Source organism: Mesoplodon bidens, assembly GCF_964165515.1.
Source record: "Mesoplodon bidens genome assembly, chromosome: 6".
Taxonomy (NCBI): domain Eukaryota; kingdom Metazoa; phylum Chordata; class Mammalia; order Artiodactyla; family Ziphiidae; genus Mesoplodon; species Mesoplodon bidens.
In genome coordinates, this window is record NC_138162.1 from 211,583 (window position 1) to 230,260 (window position 18,678).

General features: G+C 57.2%; 1 protein-coding gene across 1 annotated transcript in view; it reads right to left on the reverse strand.

The window, feature by feature from the left end:
• Positions 1-1,383: 1,383 nt before the first annotated feature.
• CACNA1B (calcium voltage-gated channel subunit alpha1 B) overlaps positions 1,384-18,678 on the reverse strand; it is a 197,155-nt gene continuing 179,860 nt past the window's right edge. Inside the window, exons 37-46 of the mRNA XM_081237354.1 lie at positions 16,906-17,002; positions 13,950-14,058; positions 9,441-9,548; positions 8,837-8,949; positions 7,932-8,059; positions 5,353-5,488; positions 5,087-5,203; positions 3,655-3,856; positions 3,194-3,438; positions 1,384-2,806 (exon numbers count right to left, since the gene is read on the reverse strand). Of these exons, the coding sequence (XP_081093480.1) occupies positions 2,270-2,806; positions 3,194-3,438; positions 3,655-3,856; positions 5,087-5,203; positions 5,353-5,488; positions 7,932-8,059; positions 8,837-8,949; positions 9,441-9,548; positions 13,950-14,058; positions 16,906-17,002 (1,792 nt within the window). The 3' untranslated portion in view covers positions 1,384-2,269. The remainder of the gene's footprint in view (positions 2,807-3,193; positions 3,439-3,654; positions 3,857-5,086; positions 5,204-5,352; positions 5,489-7,931; positions 8,060-8,836; positions 8,950-9,440; positions 9,549-13,949; positions 14,059-16,905; positions 17,003-18,678) is intronic.

The following is an 18,678-nucleotide window of genomic DNA, read 5'->3' on the forward strand; positions in this document are numbered from 1 at the left end:
AAAGTATGAAGATATACATGTCATGCACATACTTGAATATATGTATATATGTATATATTTTACATGCACACATAACTTATTCAAACTACAGCCACTGCTTGACTGGTTCCAGATGCAGACAACTGGTTGATGCACTTCAAATTTGGCAACTCACTATGAGATTTTGGGGGAAACGTGACAGCTGAGAAGAGACAGTACAGAAACAAAACGCAGAGTCAAGAAAACAAGACAGTGTATCCCCCCCTCTCTGTAATTTTCACCAATTCCAGTGTCTAGAAGAATCCAGACAAGCCAGCATGGCTGTGTGGGTCTGGAAAAGTGGATTCTCTGCCCAACATGGCCTGGGGAAGCAGCTGTGGTTCTGCACAGAAGAATACACTCAAAATAATATGGGCTGGGGGACCAGAGACAAAACATCAGTCCCAAAATACTCATCCTTCTGCTTTGCAACAGGAGCCAGTGAGGACATGCACAGTCCGAGATTCCGATTTTAATTATATCCTATTCGAGTAAAATACTCTGTTATTTTAAAGTTTCAGAGTGTTGTGCCTTCAAGTAAGGAAACTCTATAAAATGGTTTGGTCACAATCATGCTCAAACCGTAGAACAGGTGGCGGTCTTGTGTGTTTTATTTCTAATATTAAACGTGTATCTTTTGTTGCATAGCCCTATGGGTTAACGGCATCCACTCACGGGGACACACAGACACGCACACACACACATCACACTCCAAGTTTCTTTAGGAGAATCATGGGGTAAAAGCCAATGGGAACACTCAAATGATCCAGCAAAGAGATCATCTCACATTTCAAAGTATGGAGGACACACCAGAATCTACTCATCTAAATGCTCCTTTTGTTCACAAAACAAAGGGTCTCCCAGTGTTTTATGCACCACGTCCTAACAGTGGTCTTTCTCCTTTGAATGTGGCCCTGAAGCGGGACTTCGTTTGGCTGCCTGCTTTCCCACCTCTTGTGCCAGAAAGAGTGTGGGCTCAGATGCCCAGCTCAGCAGCTGCAGCTGAGCTGCTCCTTCCTCCGAGCTCCGGCCTCATTTCCGTTTGGTTCCCAGCTGCCCTCATCTGCTCAGACGCGGGCGCTCTGCCTGTCCCCACCTCATCCCCAATCTCCCCCGCTTCCCACCAGCCTCTCCCCGATGAGCCTTCTGTGAAAAGAAATTTGCACAACTACAGAGATTGCGCCCTGCCTGTCAGGCACCCCGTCCCTGAGAATCGCGTGTAGAAAGACTGAGCGGCCCACGCGGGCCGTGCTACACGTGCCCTGCAGCCTCTACTGCTTCGAGGAAAAAGGGCAAACGGCCGCTTCATTCCAACTACGACGGACCTACTGGATGTTTGCTGCACGTTCTCCATTACATCCGCTTTCTACTCAGTTGCTGTTTGGAGTAGTTTCCACAACGCCCACTCGCAGTTCACACAGGCCTCCCGTCCCGGCCCCGGGAGCCTGCGCGAGGGGCTAGGAGGTCAGGCACTTGGTCGAGAGCCGCGGGAGCCGGGGTGGTCTGGTTGGCCGCCTGGACTGGACACAGAGCATGTCCTCGAGCAAGCCGAGAACACACTTCTTGAGAGGCTGAGATCCTCCTATAGATTTGATGTTTCACAGTCATGTTAACATTCCCTTCCCCGTTATTCTGGTTTTTTATTTTTATTTTCTGATCAAGTATATAGAGTCAATAAACGAGTGAAGGGTGTCGTGACTAAAAATCAAAACCAACAGCAAGAACGTGGTCCAGATTTGGTCCCCGTCAGGGCTGACCGTGTCTGGGAGGACAGAGCATCTGCGTGTTTCTAGCGCCTATTTGCCATTCTAGGTGCGAAGGGCGCCACCGGACTGCCGGTGCGCGGGGGCTGACGAGACCTGCTCGGTTTACCACCGACTCTGGCCTGAGGTCTCGCCCGCTCCTCTGCACCGCACGTTTGGATGAAGGATGATCCGCACAAGATCCAGCCCTCCTGCAAAACGTCCCCAGCACACACCTCGGATGCTGGGCCCTTCACCCAGTGCGGCTCAGCACACACAGCCGCGTCCTGGGTAGGCTCTGAGCTCTGAGACCCAGGGAGGCAGCGCGGGAGGGGTAGAGAGGGAGCCACAGCCCTCTACAGACCGCTCCGCCCAGCGCGAGGGAGGAGACACAGGGGCGAGGCTCTCCTCCCAGGGCTGCTGCCCCCGCCTCAGCGCCCGAGCGCCCCGGAGCCCAGCGCGGATGATAAAACTCATCACCTGGGACGCGCCCGCCGGTCGCGGTGCGGCTAGCACCAGTGGTCTTGGTCGGGGTGGTGGTAGCTGTGCCTCCCGCGGCCGCCCCCGCCGGAGCTGAGCCCCAGAGTGCAGTGGTAGCCGTTGGGCACCCGGCGGAGGGGGTGCGACTGGGAGGTCAGGGAGGACACGTAGGAAGTCCGAGACGAGCGGCCCGAGTTGGTGGCCACGGCCTCCTCGAAGGTGAGCGTGTCCTCAGGCTGCGTGCGGGCAGCAGCCTCGCTGTCCAGACGCTGCCCCAGGTACGGGTCGGAGCCGATCCGAGAGCTAGGGGCCAGGGGCTGGCTGAGGGGGTCTCTCTGGAGCAGGGCGTTGTGTTCTGAAAGGCCACGGCTAAGCCGGCCGGGGGAGAAGGCAGGGAGGCTGGTCTGAGCCCCAGCAAAGTGGACGGGCGAGGAGTTGGCCGTCTTATAGGTGATGCTGGGACGGGGGGTCAGCGGGGTCTGGGGCAGCTGCCTCCGCCCGCCGCGGCCAGGGGTGCTAGCACCAGATGTTGGCAGCAGGGGGCTCCCGTTCGCTGAAGCACTGCCCTGCAGGAAACGGGAACACAGCAAATCCCAGTCAAAGGACACGGCGAACAGGGCACGGCACAGGGGAGAGCCACGGCGGGGGGCGGGGGCGGGCAGCTGCGATGGACCCGGGGCGGCCCCAGGAGGGTGGGATGGCAGTCTGGGGATGGTGGTGACAGCAAGGGATAGGCACAGGGTCAGGGACCAGGAGACCACAGCCCAGCCCACCTCTGTCAGAAGGAAAGCAAAGAAGGGACCGGACAGCGGGAGGGCCAGGGCTCCGCCCGGCGGGACGGACGGGCCCGAGAAGCAAGGAGCGCAGGCTGGGTCCTAGGAACCAGGAAAGGAAGGGGCTCCCTCCCGGACCCCAGGGAGCGCGGGCGAGGCGGGGTCCTCAGGCCCTCGTACCTGTCTCGGGGGTCCTGGCTCCTGCCCAGCGGTTGGCGACGCGGGGTGACTGCTGAGGGGGGGCTGGGGCTGTGGCGGCTCACGGCCCCCAAAGCGGTCGCAGGAGTAGAAGCGCTGCTTCTCGGAGGAGGAGGAGGAGGGCTGCCTTCGCTCCTGGGACCGGCCCCGCTCCTGCCTGCGCTCCCGCCGGCAGCCTGCTGGCCCGTCCCCCGGGGGCGGCCCTGGCCCCGCGGCGCTGTTGGGTGCTGGCGGGGGGAGAGGAGAAGTCAGCACAGCCAAGCCGGCGGCGAGACAGACCCCACCCCGGCCTGACCCCCCAGGGCCAGCAGAGGGTCCAGGGCAGAGCTGGGGGCTGCTCCTGCCTGGTCTCAGGCTCAGGGCTGGCTGTGCGGTTGTGAGGTGCTCCTGAACCCCCAACTCGAGCCCCCGCCCCTCGAGAGACCCCTCGCACACTCCGCCACCTGTGTCTGCGGACAGGCTGGGCCCCTTCTCCAGGGACCTCGGCTTCCTGTCCCTGCGGCGATGGCAGCGGTGGTGATGGTGGGGGGCGGCCTGGCTGGCTGGAGCGCGGTCCAGGGCGGCGTTGCAGAGACGAGCCACGGGGGGGCGCTGGGGCGCCAGAGTGGAGACGGAGCGCTTCATGGGGCTGGCGTCTGGGGCCGGCTGCGGGCGGGGACACGGGTGGGCGCACGGCCTGAGAGTGGGGTCCAGGGAGGCCCAGGGCGGGGGGAAGCCGCCATGACACGGGGGCTGGGCGGACCACAGGACACGTCCCATCGGGAGGAATGGGCCTGGGACCCTATCCCTGAAGTTGGGGCATATCCCCAGACAAGGGAGGCTGTGCCGCAGGGGGCTGGGGGGGGGAGGGGGGAGCATGGCGCCACGGAGGACCTGGCCTGTGGTCTGGCAGGGTCCCTGGGGAGGCCCACTGAGGGGCTGGGGCTCAGGGACCACCAAGCCCCTTCCTCTCCCTGGACTGCTCTTGCCCACCCGAGACCCACCGCTTCTTCAGAAGCACTCTGCACAAAATGCTGTTTGTGTGCCTGTTTCTCCCAGGCCGGGCGGGGCCCAGGAGGCCTCTTGGCCTCAGCGTCCCTACAGGACAGGGAGGGTGCCAGGAAGAGGGAGGCCATTGGCCTGGCTGGAAGGATCCCCGGTGGGGCCCAGAGCTGCCTCGGCGGCCACGGTGAGACCACTGTGCCATCCGAGACCACTGTGCCATTCCGTCCATCCAGCACCGTGAGGCTGCTCCCCCAGGGCTGAAAGCACAACCCACGGAAATGGGCTCACCCAGAGCCACTGCTCGGGCTCAAGCATCAAGGAGGGAGAAGAGGCACCAGCATGGCACCGAAGGGAGGTGGCCAGGCCAGGAGGGCACCAGGCGCAGTGGGCAGAGACGGGGGAGTGAGGGGTTGGAAGAGGAATGCTCAACCCAAGGGCTCAGCCCGGGAAACAGTGCTGCAGCCCCCAGGCCAGGGGCTTCCTGCCAGGTGGTCAAGCGAGTCCCAGAGAAAGAACCTCCAGTGTCCAGAGAGAGAGCAGGGTCACCCCCAGGGCCTCCGAGAGGACATGAGGGAAAAGGGTGGCTTGAGGAGGCCCTGTGTGTGATTTCTGGGGGAGTGAAGAGCTGGAGCGGGAGAGGCGTGTCCCAGAGACAGGGAAGGGCTGGGTCAGTGACACGGGGCAGTGGGGACTCTTGCTGGCCTGGCCACACCTCTCGAGGCCAGCATCGTGTTCTGAGGGCTCCAAACAGGGCCGGTGGTGTCCCAGGCTACAGTGCATTTGGGGAGGCTCCACCCCAGCAAAGCCCGCGTGTGGGACACAAGCTCCTCCATGCCAAGTCTCCTCACCCCCACCCCCCTCCCATGACCGCAACCCTCCCAGACCACCCACCTGAGTCTCCGCTGCCAGGCGGGGCATGGAGGCCGCTCGGCCCTGGCTCTCCAGCCCGGGTTGGGGCTCCCTGTCAGGGCCTCTCAGGGCCATGCTCTGCATCTGGACAGCCACAGCCTGGGGGGACAGCAGGTCCCCAGTCACACCCACCCCCATCCCACTCTCACCTTCTTCCCCATGCCAGCCTCCCCCCATCCTGCTCTCGCCCTCACCCTCCCACTCTCACCCCACCCCCAACGCGGACCCCCAGCCCTGGGAGCCCTCACCGGTTTTCCTGTCTGCACCACTGGGATCTCCGTGGAGTGGCCACGCTCCAGGGGCGTCGCCACCTCGCAGGGCACCTCCTGGGTCCTCTGAGTGCCCCAGGAGACCGACTCCTTGATGCCACCCTCTTGGGTATGTCTGTGGAGGAGAGAGGATTGTCCTGTGGGCCTGGAGGTCCATGGGCCACAGAACGTGGCTCCCACCCACCAGAAACCTCCACCCCGACCCAGTTCTGGGCTAGAAGGAGCCCAAAGGAAGGAGGCCCCTTGAGTGTGGCCACTCTCCAGTGGAGGTACAGCAATGGTCGTGCCCGCTCAGAGTTGATGGGCAGAGAGGGGACCCTAGTCTGGGGACATCTGGCCTAGACAGGGGCTCACATGTGTGGTGGGACAAGGCCACACACATGCTCACGGGTGAGGCATCCAGCCTGCGCAGCTGCTCCGTCAGCCCTGATGGTCCACGGCTACTCACGACTCCCCTGACCCCAGCCACGGAGGCCTTCCTGCCCTGAGGTCTAGGCACAAGTGTCACCTTTGGTGAGACCACTTTTGGAGGCCTTCCTTCCCCACCACAGGCAACCTAACCACCTGCCCTCTCCTTGTCAGTGTCTGTCTTTCTTATCGTGTCTCCCAAGTGGCACCAAAACAGCCCAGCATTTGTCTGGGTTTCTGCTCATTCTCGTGTGCAATGAGGCGTCACATACATTCTCCGTCACCCAGGCTGAGCGGCAACAGTCACGCTCTGAGCTCAGAGGTGAAGCCTGACGGCCTGCGCTGGCCACGCAGATGACCAGACCCACCATCACTGGGGTTTCTGAGAACATCCTTCATCTTCTCAAGTTGCAAGCATCTCCCCTGCACTGTGCTGTCTGGAGCTGCTCTAGCCTCAGGAAAGGCTGACCCTGAGAGGAAGCACGGCCAGGAGGACGGACGCTGGCCCCAAGGCCTGGTCACCTCTGAGGTCACACCATGTTGAGGCCGTGTGGGCACTTACACCAGCCATCAGAAGGCTCAGTAAATGCCCCCACTGCCTGGCCCCGGTAGATTGGGCCCTCTCTCACATGCAACAGAAAGGGGTGGTAACTGATTTGTGTAGAAATTATAACCCTGGAAATAAGCGATGTTCATTTTCCTGAACCGAAAGCCCGGCTCAGATCAGTCCACAAAGACACCTCCCCGCCCCATCCCCTCTGACACACACATGGACACTCAGAATCCACTGTTTAACTTTAAATGCACAAAAGGGATCATAATCAGCATGGAGAAAGGAGAGTGTGGGAGCACGGGGGCTCCCGGGGGCCGGGAGGCCACCCTCAGGGCCTGCACGCCCTCAAGAGTGCGGTTTTCACACACGAGCGTTACCAGCTGTGCTTAGGTTCTCCCAGTGTCCTGTGGCCTCTCCACCTCTGGACTTGTGCCGCCGCAGTGTCAACCCCTGTCCCGTGAGCTCGGGCTAGGGAGGTGACTTGCTTTGGCTAATGGGCCACAAGGAGAGGCCTGAACACCTGCACCCTAACCCTTCCCCTCGGGCTGTTCTCCGGCCTCCCCACACCGATGAGCCCAGACACAGGAGGTGAGAATATGCTGTCCTGGGCCCACCGGCCCCACAGGAGCTGGCCCGGGCCCAGGCCCAAAGCACTGCCAAAGAACTTAGGGCCGGCTCCCTAAGTATGGCAGTTTGTTACTCAGCAAAAGCTACCTGATCCACAGTCCATGACCCCAAATCAGGCTTCAAAAAGGGTGTCCCAAACATGCACAGGAGAGGAAGAAACCGGGAGCCCTAGCCATGCTTGCTGCCTGGCCTCGTGGTTCTCCAGGACGGCAAGTGGGTGTGCGGCCCACCCTCAGCCCCTGCCGGTGAGACAGAGTGCACGTTCCTGCTTTGGGCTCAACCAATGAGTGGCTTTGGCCAACGGGATGTTAGCAGATGTGGGACACCCCCTCTGACTGGGGACGGTGGCTGAGAGGGTCCTGCCCTCCGGTGCGGCCCAGCCTGGCACCCCTCAGAGTGCCACAGGGATGGCTATTCTGGATCACTTGGTTCTTGGGTCGTTACCAAGAGTTACGTGATAGGGAAGGACCTTGCCCATTTGTCTACAAAACAGACATCCATATCAAAATGGAGATCTGGGAGGGAAAGTGTCTTAAAGGAAGATGGGAACACTAACAGGCCATTAACAAAAAGCGGTGAGAAGCTGAGGTGGAAACAGATACCTTCTTAATGGTCTGCAGGCACCGAAGGCCAGCGAGGAAGCAGAGGGGAGCCCTCACCTGAGAGAGGAACAGGCTCCCACAGTGGGAGGCGTGGGCTGGAATAACAGACTGTCTGAAGCAGGTGGCCCCGGTGCCGTCAGAGCACCTGTCTACTGTTACAGGAATTAGCCTCAGATGCACCACAGAACCGGCTCCGCCGGCAGACTGGACCAGCTGGACCCACCGCGAAGCATCTGGGTGGAGGTGGGTGTGGCTGGGTGGCGGTGAGACCCGAAGGCTCCCTGCCCTGGGGCACTGCCCACGGGAGCCCCGGGGGGACCCCTGCCCTCCTCCCGCCAAGGCCCCACACCCTGCCCGGTGGTACTCACACTGCCCCGCCATTGCTGAGGGAGGCCGAGCTCTTCTGCCGAAGGAAAACCCGGGCTCCGCGGAGCACGGCTGGCTGCGTCTGCTCCAGCGTGGCCTTCAGAGGGTGGAACAGGGACACGGGGCCCATCTGCAGAAGGGGCGCCAGGAGGAGGGTCTCTGAGACCGGGGACGCCCCATGGACCCCGGGCCCCGAGGTGCTCAGCCACCTGTCCGGACCCCCCAGGGCAGGATGGGGATCCCTGGGCCTGCCCCTTGCCCATCAGAAGCCCATTCCCAGTCTGGCCTGTAAGTGACTTCAGGACAGTCATTTCCTTTCTTGGAGCCTCAGTTTCCCTTCCTACACAATTTGGGGACTGGATCTGATTACAAATGGCAGAAAGATTTCATCTCATCATCAACTTGGATGGACTGGTAGAGGCTGCCAGAGTCCCAGGTTGAGCAGAATTCGGAGCAGATTTCAGGGCTGGGGCGTGGGCACCAGACACTTCGCACCCTGGGGGTGAGTGTCCTGAGTGCTGGACACAGGACAACTTTATAGATGAGAGTCTACACACGGACACCAAAGGTTTTGGCTGTGTGGTGAAGTCGTCATCTTTGAAGGATGACCTCTGGAAGAAAGTCCTCCAAACTATCCCAGCCAGAGGCATGAGTGGGACACATCATGACCCTGGGCAGTCGGTTTGAACCTCTTTGGGCCCCGCCTGTGTGCACCTCCCACTAACGGAAGCACAGGCTATATGGGGTTTCTGACTCTGTGGGCCAGAGAGGCGGCCGCAAGAACCTCTCATCTTCGTTTTTTTCCCGCTGCACTTTCTTCCAGAAGGGGCCGGGTCCCCTCTGCTGCCAAACAGTGGAAGGTGGCAGAGGCTCGGGGTTACTTCCTGGAACTCCTGGAACCGGGTACCTGGGACAGGCCTCCGGGAGCTTGGTGAATCTGGTCTCTGGTGGTTTTGTTCTGTTTGTAGAAGTCGAATATCATCAGAGCTGCGTACACTTTCCCCACTGTCATCTCATCGGCTGGAGAGCACGGCAGGCAAGGGAGGGAATACAAGAGGAAGGGGACATGTGGGGTGGGCTGCGGTGAGGAGCCAGCGCCCACCACGAGGACTCCTGGACCCGTGGGCGGGACCGTGGGACCACCTGGAGCTGCACTGACTCTTCCCCAGGCCCCGCTGGGCTCCACCCAACACAGCACAGCTCAGTTTAACCCCAGACACCTCATCCTTCTACCAGCTCCAACTGTAGGCGTCCCCCTACCTTTTCTCTGGATTTTCTGAAGGGAATTCCCCACACTAGGAGTGTGGGTGACTCTGCCCAACGGAATACGGCCCAGGCATCTCCTCCCACAGCCCCTGGCTCCCACCTTGGGGACGAGTGCTCTGGGCTACCAAGGACGTAAGCCCTCCTCTCCAAGGTGACCCAACAATTGCCCTCACCCAGGACTCCCTGCTCTGCCTCTGGGTGCGACAGAAGAGGGGTGGGCAGGGGGAGTTTCTCACCCTACTCACGTTTATGGGGTGGCACCAGTAAATCCAGGGTCTTCTGGGGCAGATTGGCCCACACAGAGGAAATCTCCTTCCTCAACTCTGCGTCACACTGATGCTGCTTTGTGCCAGCTGGGGCAGGATAAGGGTGGGAAGGGAGGAGAGATGTTAGGAGCCATCCCGCAGCCCCCTTGGGGGAACAGGCAGAGCTGGGGTGGGCTGGGAGAGACCCCATGCTGGAGGAAAGGTGCAGGGGGGAGAAACACTGCCTCGGAGGCTGGTCAGAGAGCTCCCCGCCAGAACCTGTCTGAAGAGGTGTGGGAGCTGAGCCACCCAGTGGCGAGGGTGCAAGGGCGTGTAGGCGTGGGTGGCGATGGGATTGGGAAGGGGCACCGCAGTGTTCCAGCCATTCATCAATCATTCCATAAAAGTTACTGAGCGCCCACCGAACACCAGGTGTTGTTCTAGGTGATGGAACAAAATCAAAGGAAACTGCTCTTGTGGAGTTACATGATTTTAATCTACCATAAAGGAGCAGTAAGTTAAAAATCCAGTATGTTGGATACAGGAAAAACCAAGAGGGGAGGGACAGGAACTTTCAGGAGGGCTGCAGTTTGGACAGAACGGTCAGGAAAGGGCTCACGGGACCCTGAAGGGGGCCAGGGAGCCAGGAGGGCGAGGCTGGAGCAGAGGGAGAGGACGTGCAGGTGGGGGCCGCTGAGACAGGAAGCAGCAGAGGGTCCAAGCAGAGGAATGAAGCACTCTGATCCATCTTTTTTTAAACATCGTGTTTATTAAAGTGTGAGTTACGTACATAAACATTCACCTTGTTAGTTCTCCCACTCTGTGAACTTTGGTAACTGCATATGACCGTGGATCCACCATCACAATCCAGGCAGGAGCTCGGCACCCCTGCCAAGCTCCCTCCGTACCCTTTGTGGTCCACCCCTCCGCCCTCTCCCAGGGCCCTGGCATCAACGATGTGTTTTCTGTCTCAACTGTTTCAACTTCTCAGAATGTCATACAAGTGGCTTCATACAACATGCTGTCGAGTCTGACTTTTCACCCAGCACGATGCATCTGAGCCCCACCCACGCCAAGCACATCGGCAGCCTGTTTCTCTGTTGCTGAGTGAGAACCGTCTCATCGCACAGACACACCACAGTTTGATTATCCGTCACGCGATCATGAATAAAGCCACAAACTTTAGCGTCTAGGTTTTTGTGTGCGTGTATACTTTCATGTCATCTCCCTTAGGAGTGGGATGCCTGGGCCACTCGATAAAGAACGGTGAAACTGTTTTCCAAAGCGGCGGTACCACTGTACCCACACTAGGAACATGAGAATTTGAGTTTCCTGCATTCTCATCAGTACTTAATATTGTCAGTCTTTAAATGGCTAAAATACTTTATTCTTTTTGCAAAATTGTTTTTGTTACTCAAGTTTGTGTGCTTTTCTGTGTATATTTTAGAATCAGTTTATAAATTTCAACCCAGAAAGCCTGTTGGGATTTTGATTGGCATAACACTGAGTCTATTGATCAATATGAGGAGAACTAACAATACTGAGTCTTCCAAGGCATGAACGTGATATAGTGCTTGGTTGATTTATTAAAGAAGATTCCTTTGGTCAATATTCTGAAATTTGCAGCATACACTCTAGCATATATATTTTTAGAGTTAGCCAGTTATTTGATGTTTTTGGTGCAATTTTAATGGAACTTTTTCAATTTCAGTTGTTAATTGCTCATCTATAGAAATACATTTGCTTTTCATATACTGACCCTGCTATACTTAGGTGTTAGTTTTAGTAACTTCTTCTTACAGCTTTAAACAACAGAAATATATTGCCTCAGTTGTGGAGGCCAGAAGCTCACGATCAAGGTATCGACAATGCTGTGATCCCTTGAAAGGCTCTAATGAAGAACGTTTCTTGCCTCTTCCTAGCTTCTGGTGGTTCCCAGCAATCCTTGGTATTCCTAGGCTTGTAGATGCTTTGGTTTTATTAACTTTTTATTTGATTCTTTAAGATTCTCTGTATAGATAATCATGTCAATCATGAATAGAGACAATTTTATTTCTTTCTTTCCAATTGGTACACCTCTTATTTCTTTTTCTTGACTTGTTACAATGGCTAGAACCTCAAGTATGATATTGAACAAAAATGGTGACAGGAGACATCCTTGCCTTGTTACTGATCTTAGGGGGAAAGGAGCCAGGCTTCCTTTGTTAAGCATGTCATTAGCTGTAGGTTTATCATAGATATCCTTGATCAGATTGAGAAAGTTTGCTTTAATTTCTAGTTTATATAGAATTTATGTATCACAAATGGATGTTGAATTTTGTCAAAGCTTTTTCTGCATCTATTGAGATAATCATATAGTTTTTCCCCCTTGATATATTAAGTTATATTGATTGATTTTTAAACTTGAACCCACCTTGCATTTTGCATTCCTGGGATAAACCCTACTTTAATCACCATGTTCAGTTTGCTAAAGTTGTGTTGAAAATTTTATTGTTTGTATTCATGAGGAATGTTGGTCTGTAATTTTTTTGCTTGTAATGTCTCATCAGAGTAATGCTGGCCTCGTAAAATAAGTTGGGAAATACTTTCCCTTTTTCTACTGTCTAGAGGACTTTGTATAGAATTATTTCCTCCTTAAACGTTTGGTTGACTTCATCAATGAAACAAATTGGGCCCATGATTTTCTTTGTTGGAAGATTTTTAACTATGAATTTAATTTATTTAATATATACAGCATTACTAAGGTTATCTATTTCCTTTTTTTTTCAGGTTATCTATTTTTGAATGAGCCTCATAGTTTGTGTCAAGGAATTTTTCCATTTCATTTAAGTTACTGAAGTTATCGACATAAAGTTGTTTACAAAATTTCCTTGTTATCCATTTAATGTCAGCAGGATCTACAGTGATATTCCCTCTTTCGTTCCTTATACTGGTTATTTTTATCTATTTTTCGTGACCCGGCTAGCTAGAGGTTTAATAATTTTACTGGTTTGATTTTTAACATGATCATTCTGGCTGTTGTGTTGAAGGTAGACTGAAAGAGGCAAGGGCAGAAGCAGCCCAGTTAGAAGGTTACTGCAACAATCCAGGCACGAAGAACAAGAGTGACTTGGTCCAGGAGCTGGCAGTAGGAAAGGTTAGACAAGTGATCATATTCTGAGTGTAGTTTGAAGGTGGAGTCAGAAGATATTATAAGGGTTCAGATATGGATCAGAAGTAGGGTAAGAAAAAAAAGTAGGACATAAAAATGACTGCAAAAGTTTTGGCCTGAGCAACTCTAACAGCAGTTTCCACTGATGGAGACAGGGAGGAATCTGGGGAGTATCTGGAACTCAAGGGTCAGAACGTGAACTCTGGATGCTCACTGGGCCTCCAAGTACAGACGGTGAATAATTTGTGGGGTATATAAGCCTCGGGTGTAGGAGCAGGCCTGGACCAAAAATACAAAATTGGAATTCGCAACATTGAAAGCCATGGGAAAAGGTGAGAATGTATGCCTGAGGCACACAGTGACCTTCAGAAGTTGGGAGAAGCCAGAAAAAGAGGCACAAAGGGGTTTCACACAGAAGGGAGTGACACCTGCGGAAAGGCTGTGGACAGGTCCTTAAGGCAAGGGCTGAGAAGGGGAGGTCCCTGCGGAGCTTGACAAGAGCAGTTCCAGCAAAACTTTGCACTGTGAAAGATGGACTGCAGACTAGGAAAGGAGAAATCAGAGACAGTGCAGACCTGTGTCTCCTGTTGCTAAGAAGGAAAGAAGAAAAAGAGAGAAGTCGATGGAGGGGGAAGAGAAAAACCTTTTAAAAATAGGAAAAATAACAGCACATTTACATATTGATAGAAATAATGCAGCAGAGAGAGAAAGTTGACAAGGCAAGAAATAGAATACACAATTTCTGTCATGACATCCTTGGGTAGATGATGAAAACAGGGCAGAGTGTGCAAGCGGGAGGACTGGCCTCTGCTCATCCGTTACACAAGAGAGGGCGGAGCTCAAGGGCCCGGATGCAGGGAGGAAGGCCATGTGGGGGGAGGGCCTCTCTGGTGACTTATTTATTTTCTCTGCGAAGGGGAAGCTGTCATCACATGCGGTGGGGAGGGGAGGTTCATTTCCTCCTTGGTTTGGCTCAGGCTGTGTCGTTCTATCAGTAACTCCGGAGAGGGCCTGATGGGGGAACTGGGCTCACTACGGGCAAGGGGCAGACCATTCACCCCACAAGGGGTACTGGCTCCTGTGACGCTGGCTCCAACACTGCAGAACTCTGGGAAATCTGGAGTCATTCAATTTCACTCCAGCTCAGCTTCCTCACGTGACAATGGGATCACTGCAGCACTAGTGTGCAGCATGGGTTCGGGGGACAAGGTCCGTCTGACAGAGGCACCAGGGGCAGTCGTTCTCCATCCAGTCCAGACAGGCCCCTCCTCCCGCCCCTGCACAGCTGCCTTGGGGGGCTCTCGGGGGCGGTCATACAGCCCTGGCTTTGTGCCCTCCCTCAAGGCTGGCTTGCTCACCTGGAGCCAGCTTGATCTCCAGTGCGGTCCGGATGAGGGCCATCAGCGTGGACGTGAAGTGGACCGTCATGTCCTCATTGGAGATGGGCATGTTCATACGAACCAGGCGCTGGGGACAAGGGGGGTAGGTCAGGGCCAGGCCTCTCAGGGTCCCCCCGCCACAGGGCTACACGGTGCTCGAGGGCCCTGGAGCCTGGTCTTGGCCTCCCAGAGGTGGCCCCTGTAGGTGCCCAGGACCAAGAGAGGTTGGATGCATGGGCGTTTTGCCAGCATTCACACTACCCCTGGACCCCCACCCTCATCTGAGATGAGGGTTCCCTTGGCTGCAGAAAAGTAGAAGTCCAGGTACATCTTGTACAACGGGGCCAGGCCATAAGCCTGGATCCCTCTGAAAAAACAGGCATGTCTCAGACAGAGGGGCCCTTGCCCACTGCCCATGACAGAACAAGGGTGTGGCCTAGGCTGAAGAGGGGTCTGGGCTGGCTGCAGGACCCCTGAGGCAGCCCACAGACAGGAGCATTGGACGAGGGCTGGGGCAGCCAAGACCACAGCCTCAGAGGTCAGTTCCCAGTGAGGAGACCCGCAGCCCCGGGAAGGCCTCTGCCTCTCACCACCCAGCTAGGGGGCCAGGAACAGATGCTTGATGCCACCAGCCCAAGGCAGCAAGGGAAGCTTTAGAGACCAGCTCCTCCTTCCAGGGGGAGGGACCCAAACAGATGTGGCTGCACAGGGCCTCGGGCTCAGCCACTGCCTGGGGACCCAGGGCCACATCCCACAGGAACACAAGTGCTCGGACCAGACTGGGGGCCCTGCAAGCTTGCTCCCTGTTTCCCCATCAGGTGAACAGCCCCCTTTCCTCTCTTCCATTTTCCAGGACAGAACAGCTGGAGACAGGTGTGTCCCTGAGGCTCTGAGAACTTATGCGATCTCCAGGAGGAAAAGGGTCTCAGGTGTGTCTGGAACGGCCTGAGCATCAGAGGGCCACCTCGCCTGCCAAGTAGAGCCCTCAGGGCACCGTGAGCCCCCTGTCCTCTCCCATCCAGGATGGGAGCTAGAGGTGGGGGTACAGGGCCCCTCCCTGGGGTCTGCCTGCCCTCTGCCAAGCCTGCATCCTGTGACAGGGCAGCCTCTCTGTCCCTTCTCTGGGTAGGGACACTCTGCCCCCAGGCCTGCCCCCAGTATCCTGGCACCAAATCCAGTCTTCAGCCTGATGGAGGGCAGGTGGCTAGAGACACGAGCCCAGACTCCGTCCCCTAATGCTGGCAAAACCCCACTTGGCACCTCCAATCATGGTCCTAGGACCTTGCTGGTCACCTGTGTGACACACACGGCTTCCCAGAGCACCGTGTCCCTGCAGACCAGCACCGATGGCGGTGGGAGAGGCAGAGGGGTTCCACGCCAGGGGAGAGTCAGGGAGTCAGGAGCCAGCGGGAAGGAGGGGCAAGCAGGTGTTTTGCAAGAGAGGAGAGCTCCGTCCGGGGCACCTTTACCAGAGCCCCTTCTGCCTGCCCAGGCCCTGGAGCGCCAGGAATCTCAGGGAGCAGCAGAGGGGCAAGACCAGGGCAAACAGACAGGAGTCTCTGCCTGGGCCTAGACCCTCTTGGACATGGCACTCTGTGCATCTCCTGGACCCTCCCCAGCTCACCAAGCCCATCCACTTCCACCCACCATGAGGCCTCACCTGGTCTCTTCACTGCCAGAACCTTGGAGTTTGCCAGCACACAAAGGCTACCCCGTCACGGCCCTGGCTGCCCACCCTGGCCCCAGGTGTCAGTGTGGACACAGCTCTCCTTCTTGGGGACAAAGCTACAGCCTTTCATGCAGGGCCTCCAGGCAGGCTCGACTCACATGCCAGGCAGGGGAGGACCAAGGAAGACACTAGAGGAGTCTGCATATGGCCTGGAGGAGCCACTTAGCTCCCAGAGGCTGTGCTGAGCCAGGGGATAGATGCAAGCCCAGAATCGGAGCACAGAGACAGACAGCGTGGACCGAATCAGAAAGATGAAAGCTCTGGTGGGAAGCCTGCTCAGAGAGGGAGACCGCCGTTGGGCCCCAGACACATGCTGGCTGAGTCTCGGGAGCACTGAGGGCTGCAGGAGGGCTATTGAGAGGGTGGAGTGCTGAGGGATGGAAGGTGCTTACGCACCAAGGGGGTGACGGAGGGCGCAGGGGCAGGTGGGAGCAGGCTCGGGGATGGGGCCATGTGGCCTGCTCGCCCACCCGGGAGGGAGGCCTGGCGGTGTCCTCAGTTTACCCCCCTCCTTGCAGCTCAGCCCGCTGGGCCCTCAGCAGCAGGGTGGGAGGGACATGGGACCACCCAGGCCCCAGAGGCTGTTCTCACCCCGCAGGGCCCTCTGGAGCCCCAGGAAGGAAGGCAGGATGCCTCTCTCCAGCACCCTTCCTTCTTAAGGCTCCATGAACCCAGGAAGCCCCAGAGACAACACTCCCTCCCCATCCCGGGAAGCTCCGCACATGCGGGGCTGGGGGCGGGCTCCTCAGGTGCACCCTGCAGAGGCCTTGCAGGCCGCTGCTCCCCCAGGGTCAGACCCTCATGGCTAGACAACTCCACCCACATCAGGGGCTTCGGGGACAGAGGAGCAGAGTGTGGTCCGAGCTCAGAACAAACACAGGCTCTGTCCCAACAGCTGGGCCGCCCCCTCCTGTCTAGGGAAGAGAAGGGCAGGAGGAGAGGAGATGGCGGGCTCCAGCTGCATCTTCCCGAGCCTCCCCGGGGGCTCGCAGAGGGGCAGCCCTGCGGGACAAGGGGCCAGTGCAGAGACACCTCGTGGTGTCTGCTTCCCTCTGTTTGGGAAGGAAGCAGAGATGGTTGGGGCAGAGAAAAGAAAGAAACAGTGAGACAGCACAGCAGCAAGCAAACAGGTGCACAAGCCCCAGGAGAGACACGGGAGCCCGGCCCCAGCACAGACAGCCCGCGGGGTGTGGGCGTGGGGTCTACCTTGTACGCAACTCGAGCAGGGCATTTCTTCCCCAGCCCCAGGGGCGGGGACATGTGTTTCAGCATCTCAAACATATCATTGTAACTGATGCGCCCACTGGAGGCCCGGCCCACAGGACAGAGGCAGAGTGGGGTCCACGGGAGGGGCGCGGCAGGAGGGAAGGGAGAGGAAGCAGACAAACAAACAGAGCCAGTTAACCAGCGTCGGATTAAACGGCAAAAGTCAAAACAGGTAAAATGAGGGATTTCTCTGCTGGGCTCGATCCCCTCCTTGCCCCCAGCCTCACCTCCGCACTCTGGTCCCACGCAGGGAGCGGGAAGGGGGGCATCTGAGCTCATGAGCATGGAGGGAATGACAGGCTGCATCGGGGCGGCTTTGGGTTGTCAACTCTGATTTTACACTTTCAGAAGCCACGGATCATGCCAAATTGGAAAAGAGCTGTTTCACCACGCCAGGGCAGCTGGTAGAGTTAAGTGACCAACAAGGCTGGCTGGAGATCCACAGCAGAAACATCAGCTTGCCTGATGAGCAAATTCATGCTCAATTTGCTTCCAAGTTAGCCGAAAGGCTTAAAAAGTGGAGAAAAGTCTAAAGCAGGCCAGAAAACTAGAGCGAGAGCTACGCTGTTCTGCAGGGAGCCCCGAGGTTCTAGAGACGAAGTCCACGGGGGCAAGGCAAGCTCCAGGCCCAGAGACACCCGAGGCCGGCCCGGGGCAGGGCTGCTGCTGGGTCAGGGCTGGGTGGGAAACGGGAGACTGCAGAGGGGGTGGGCGGGGGGGCAGCTGGGGTGAGTGGCTTGGTGCCACTCTTGTACCCTCCTGACAGCACGCCAGGAAAGGCTGGGACCAACATAAGGGATAAGGCTCCAGACTCAGGGAGGTGTCCAGGGGTTGCTGACTGTGTCTCCTCCGAGGCAGACGGGCCACCAGTCCTGAAGCCTCACCTCCACCCCTGGGATGGCTGCCTACGGGACCTGCTTGGGCCCCAGAGACACAGGCGGGTTCAGGCCACCGAAGAGAGAAGGGGGACAGCCTTCTGGCAGGTGGATCCACCCCAGGGTCTGGCCCTCCTCCCAGGTCTCCTGGGCTCAGCTGAGTGGCTCCATCCAGAGGTGAAGCAAGACCTGTCTTTGGGCCCCCACTGCCTCTGCCCTCTCCTCCCCGCAGGAACCAGAAAGCCCTGGGTTGTTGGACTCTCCTGACCAGAGGGGCAGCTGCTCCTGGTCTACCTGCGCCCACACCCCCCTCCTCTGGGGCCCTTGGCCTCTGGACTGTCTGACCTTCAGTCCACCTTCAAGAGCCCAGAGGCAAATCCGGATGAGATGCCTGCTTCCTTGGCACAGGTGGGACCTGGTCCGCATCCTCACGGCCCGGCCAGAAAGCTTTGTGCGCACTGTCTCATGAGGCTGCCTGTCCCCAGCCAGCTGGAGGGGTCAGGAGTCAGATGTGGAACCGAAGTGCCCTTGAGGTTGGAGTGTGGGCAGGACAGGGCAGGAGGGGCGAGAGGTGAGGTGTCATCATTCCCAAACCAGGCAGGGAGTGTGTGCTGTGTTTGCATTTCGGGCAGGGAAAAGTATGTCAGATGGAGGCTCTTAAGTAGCACACCTTGCAGGCCAACCTACTAGGGCAGTTCTTCCCTAAGCCAACGGGTGGCGCAAGACAACGCAACAAACTGTACATGTATCCTTATAATGAATCTGGCAACTGGAAAGGAAACGTCACAGGTCATGGCAACCCAGGCAAGAGGAGCCCGTCCCGCCCGCCCAGCCTTGC